At 35.2% G+C, this 6000-nt stretch overlaps 1 protein-coding gene across 1 annotated transcript in view; it reads left to right on the forward strand.

Annotated features, from left to right (window-relative positions):
* Positions 1–6000, forward strand: part of COQ3 (coenzyme Q 3) — a 28072-nt gene extending 22072 nt beyond the window's left edge. The window contains exons 4-9 of the mRNA XM_028217363.2: positions 1029–1106; positions 2522–2570; positions 3536–3585; positions 3859–4008; positions 5463–5543; positions 5672–6000. Coding sequence (XP_028073164.2) covers positions 1029–1106; positions 2522–2570; positions 3536–3585; positions 3859–4008; positions 5463–5543; positions 5672–5779 — 516 coding nt within the window. The 3' untranslated portion in view covers positions 5780–6000. The remainder of the gene's footprint in view (positions 1–1028; positions 1107–2521; positions 2571–3535; positions 3586–3858; positions 4009–5462; positions 5544–5671) is intronic.

Genomic DNA, 6000 nt, shown 5'->3' on the forward strand with positions numbered 1-6000 from the left:
TAGGCCAGACAAGCAAAGTAACTCTTTCAAATAGAATAACTCAAATGAAGAAACCCTCAAAGTATCTCTTGTTTCTCACTTCCCAACAACATTGAATGGTTTTCATAATTATCAAAATTTGCTAATTTTTACCTAGATGCCAAAAATTGAGGAAGAAAGACATAAGCCAGACGTGAATTTTATTGGGATAACCCAACTAGTGGCAGCCCCAAACTGAAAGTATTTTTTCATGGAAGAGCCAGAGAGCAATGAAGAAAATATGCTCTCATCAGACATTTTGTTAGTGTCACATGGGAGAATCTTCTTCTATATTCTTTCTGCACAATTTTTCCTTGCTTTGTTTTGTGCACGTCTCAGAAGTTATTGTACTAGCATCTGCCTTTTATGAAAATCGAAGTAAAAAATTGAAGTTGGCTACACGGTGTGATGATATGTCTAACTAGATTAAAATTGATTACTGAAAACATGGACTCATGTTGGTGCCTTCTTGTGGGGGCAGCTTCTGCATTAGTTTCAAGAGCTCTATTTAAGAAGCAAACATATACAACTATTAGCTTCACAGCCAGAACTAAATTGTTGACCCACATACTGCTCAATTGTGTGGGCATATTTTACATTTTTCCTGAAATACTACTTAACACAAATTACTAAACCCGAACTTTCATTATAGATATATATATATATATACATTCATATTATATGTTTTGTGGTAGATCTATGTATGCTATAACATAGGGGAGTGGCTAAATTTTTTCCTCGCTAGTGTACTGTTGCCCATGTAGGACCAAAGATATTGTTATGTAGTGATATGGTTATTAAAACAATGATTATGCCAGAATAGCTTAAAAGGCACAAGAGATTTAAATAATAAATAAATAAAAGACAATAAATCTTTGGTCACAACACTAACAATGTTTATCTAGAAACAACTACTTTAGATTTTGTATTTTTTCCTAAATTTTTGTTGAACAATAAATAGGAGGGATTTTCCTCTAGTTTTTACTCTCTTTTTTTCTCTGTTTGTTCAGCCTTTGGCTCGGATGGGAGCTACAGTGACGGCCATTGATGCTGTGGAGAAGAATATCAAAATTGCTCGCCTTCATGCGGTATGGGCTGTACTTAGATATATGAAAAGGATGAGCCTCTAATATGAAAAAAGGTTGAACCAAATATTAGTATGAGTTTGTGAATGTGTGCTACTGAAACATATTGAGTGGCTAAGGCTTGGGCTACTTAGAAAGATGCTCATCTACTCCGATGGTGAATTTCTGGGGCTATAAAGCCCTTGTAGCTAACTTTTTAGCAGCTTTTTAGGCCAATCATCTTATATTGTAGACTGTAACTTGAAGGTCAGCTCCCCATTTATTATGTCATCACTTTTCTTGTGTTCACCTGTGGCCTTGGCTGCCCTGTGTCTGTGCTCAACTGGGGCAAGCCTGAGCTCAACAGATCATCTTGCTCAGTTGTCTTATCAGTTTTTGCGTCCCTTGCAGTCACCACTTTTAGTACTGTTAATTTTGGAATCATGCTACCAACAATTTGGTCAAATTTGTGCTTTCATGAACTGATATAGCTTAAGCAACAGGGACTTGGGAAAATGATAGTGTTTCACCATCTCAGCAGTAGCTGAGATCCCTCTGACATCTCTCTTTTATATTACATTCATTTTTCTGAATGTATGAGTTACCGTGTTGGATGCTTATAGACACTTGGGTAAGGGTAATTCAACTTCACCATAAAACTGTATTGAAGGTAGATGTAGTTTGTAGTATAGCTGTCAAATCCAATTGAACTAGAAATTTAAGATATTATTGTGTGATGACATTGATGTCAGGTTATGTGTGCAACAAACAAAAAAATGTAAGTTATAACAATGTCGTTCAACATGATTTACATGTTTTTTTAAATTTTGGTGTCTGAAGTCAGAATCTCACCAGTGAACTTATTTGGGCAAAAAACATGTCTTCTCTCTTTCCATGTTCATATTTTAACAAAGTTTGTAAACTGATGATGATGTCCTTGTACTATATCTAGGTTGTACCTTTTATGAAGTAACCATGTATATTACATTTTTGCTTAGTGATTTTTGAAATGGTTTCCGAGTTACGGTACTCGTATGTCATTAGCACTATGCTGGGATTTGGTTGTTTTTCTTGTTCATTGTTTCTTTTGGCACCTCTATTCCATCTATTCATTATTTATTTATGAGCAGCTATTCTTTACTTATTGATGAGCATATATTTTTTACTTTATACTCTCCGTTGAACTTTCTTCAAAGCATGGCCAGGTTCCTAATTATTGTATTTCAGCTTATTTGTAATGATAATATTATCAAGAGCAAAATCCTGACCTTGTTAGCATAACTTGCGGCAGTGATGTCATATAATGGTCCAAATGAATTATTTTTATACGCCCAGCGTTTTGTGATTAGAATTTACTTGAATCAGCAAGTTATCACTATTCATTAGATTGTGTTTAGGTTTTCAATGTGAATATTTACAAACATTTTTCACTTGCCCAGGATTTGGATCCATTAACTTCAGCTATCGAATATCGTTGCACAACTGCTGGTACATTCAACTTTTGTCTAATTTCTTTAATGTTAAGCTGTTTGTTCAGTTATTTTACTGTCTTGCTTGTAACATGTTACAACCTTTGCTCTTTTGATGGCATCCATCCGTGTGTAGAATACTTAACAAGAAGAAAAGGGCAAAAAGGGTGGAGGGGGTTTGAGGAGGGTTAAGTGCCGCATGATGATGTTTGGGTGATTAAGAGACCAATAAATGATGAAAATGAAATGAAATGAGGTCTTACCGTATCTAAAGCCATTTTGTTTAAATTTCTTTGAACTCTTCATCTGGTGATTGATTAGGGCTTCATTTAGTTGGAGAAACAAAAGCTCAGTTGAAGTGCGTATATTTGTCAGGCGTATCTGTCAAGTCCACGCTTGATTGGATAAGATCCAACTTGAATTTTTCTTAACAAAATGTGTTGGGCAAGAATTTGTGATTTTTTGGCATGAGTGAGAGAGAGAGAGAGAGACACACACAAGGTGAGAGGCTATAAACCACAAAGTGACCTCACCGATCTGATGCTCATCCAACAGCTATAATTAAAGATGCTCATGCTATGGTGTTTAGAAAAAGAGGGACTTTGTTAGCTGTGGTTGTTAACTGTGATATCGTGTTCTCATTAGTGAGTCCTTGGCTACGCATTCCATTTTTTTCATCCGCCGAATCTGAAAATTTGAGGCAGAAATGTTTGCCTCTTATATATGAATGACATTGTTAATTGTGATTGTTCACTCTTACAGGCTCTAGTATTTCCATTAGTTAGTTTTGGTGCTTCACTTAGTTACAATAAAAATTGGGAAACTGCTTTACATCTTTAGAACATGGGCCATTAATTGGTGGTTAAATCTGATTTTTAACATTAATGTAGGCCAGGATTTTGTTAATTCCTTATTTCAAACCTTTTTGTTTGTCAAATTTCTAGTTTAATATTCAGAAACTCACAGATACAATTATGTGGACAGAAAAACTAGTTGAGGAGCACAGGGGGTTCGATGCTGTGATTGCTTTAGAGGTACGATCATGTTAATTGTAACTTCTGTTAGGTAATGCTGGCTACATTTCTACAATTTGTGTTCCTCAAGTCATGAATTTTGTATGCATACTTGCATATAAAGGATTTTGTGCTTTTTGTGAGTTAAATGATCGGTTCCTCAAGATTGCAACCAGTAACTTTTTTGTGTTCCTGAAGTCATGATTTTTTTTTTTTTTTTTTTTTTTTTTTTTTTTTTTTTTTTTTGCATTTTTACTCATTTGGATATCTTTACTATGGTTTGCGTTTAGTCAGGTAATTGAGCATGTTGCGGATCCTTCTGAATTCTGCAAATCCCTGGCTGCATTAACTGTTTCTGATGGAGCCACTCTGATATCAACAATTAATCGTTCAATGAGATCCTATGCAACTGCCATCATTGCAGCAGAGTACATCCTTCACTGGGTATAATTATCTAATTGATTTATCACTTATTTACCTGTTTTTTATATCCACTTAATAATGCTTGGTATTAGCTATTGGAATACTCTCCTTGGTGTTAAACATGGTATTCATTCTTTTTATTGTCTTCTTTAGAGAGGATGCAGGGTCTCAGTGTTTTTGTCTAAATTATCTTAAATTTATGATTCTTCAAATGCATTTCCATGAAGTTACATGACTCAGCATTGAACTTTTGATTTGTGCTTTAATGTCTAGAATTCATATTATAAATGATGATGGAATAGTTGCACTCCTAATTAATTTTTTTATAAGTAAATTGTGTTAATAGAGCGCAAAAAGCGCTGCACTCCTGACTTTCATATGATCTTTGATGGAATAGAACCCTTTAACCTTCTGGTGATCAAATGATGATAGGAGTTGGCCAAAAAGGCCCTATTTCTATGCGTCTTCTCTCTATTTAAGAAACTCGTCAGTAGCCTCTCCCTCTCAATCATGAAGAGATCTAATAAATTGTGGTTCCATGCCAAACCAGAGTCTGAAACCCTTAAGTAGTCAGCTACCATATTATCCTAGTTCACTGCAATACTGAAGAGCTCAAGAAATGCCACCAATAGGGGGATATCTCTGTACCACGTCATGCCAAAACAAAATCCTCTACATAAGACACATGTCACATGCTTCACAATTTCCTACCATCCTCTCCAAACACCTTTCCACAAGCCCACTCCATATGCTCCCTAACTTCCTTAGAAGTCCATCCCCTCTGATCCTCTACAAGCTTGCAATCAATCACTCTCCAAAGATCTTCCTCATCTGTGTACCACCAAAGCCACCTCCCAAATAAAGCCTGATTGAATTGACAAAAATGCCGAATGACAATCCAACACCCTCCAAACTTCCCCACAAAGTTTCTTTGTAGCTTTTTTATTCCCTTCTCCATCGCATCGTGAATAGAGACAGACAGACAAAATATGTAGGCAAGCTCGCCTCAAGTACACTCGAATAATATTTACTTTTTCCTCTCTTTGGTGTTTAAGATGCTGAGGGGTATTCTGAAGTCATTATACTGGAACGGATAGATGATGGATTACAAGAAGGCATTAAGTACTGCCTTCCAAATCATACTTCTAAATCTATTTTACCTTTTAATGCAACCATTTTTTAGAACGTTGGAAATTTGATATGAAAATAAAATAGTCCTGGATAAGTGATCTCGGGATATTTTGGAATTAAAGACGAACCCGGATAGAAACTGAACCATAAATTGTACTACATACTTGTTGCATATTCATTTTGCATAAAAATATATATTGATCCATTCATTCTTTTGCTCAGTATGTATAGTGGAAGTCATGGCTGTTAGCTGTTATACTTCGAAAAACATCTGCCCAAGTAAAAAAAATTCCGCACTGCATTTTTTGATGTGTTGCTGTATTTGTGCATTTGGTACTCGACAGCTCCCTAAAGGTACACATCAGTGGTCGAGTTTTCTTACTCCCGAAGAGCTAGCCCTAATCCTACACCGTGCTTCTATAACTGTAAGCAAAATTGCATCTTAAACATAACTATCTCTGCTCTATGTATATATTATTATCATGCATAATAATTTTTTCTTCGCTTCAATAATAGTAAATTTGTTTTAATTTTATTTCTCCATTTTGTCCAGGTCCAAGAGATGGCTGGGTTTGTATACGACCCCTTGACGGGAAGATGGACTGTATCTGATGACATCAGTGTAAATTTCATTGCATTTGGTACCAAAAACAACCAATGACATGGTGGAATTTGTTTGTGACTAAATTATTGTTTCTCAATAATTTCATATCCACTCGTTAGCATAGCTCTTAATTGGAAATTAAAATAAAAAATAAAAACTTGATCATCACGTCATTTGGGTCAAGTATTATGTTTAATTTTTCTTTAAGGTTACAATTTTGTAAGGCTTACGGTTTGGCTTTTAAAAATGAAAATAATAAAGGATTAATATTCCTTCTT

The sequence above is a fragment of the Camellia sinensis genome, chromosome 8 (genome assembly GCF_055761805.1).
Source record: "Camellia sinensis isolate YWXY chromosome 8, ASM5576180v1, whole genome shotgun sequence".
NCBI classification, from domain to species: Eukaryota; Viridiplantae; Streptophyta; class Magnoliopsida; order Ericales; family Theaceae; genus Camellia; species Camellia sinensis.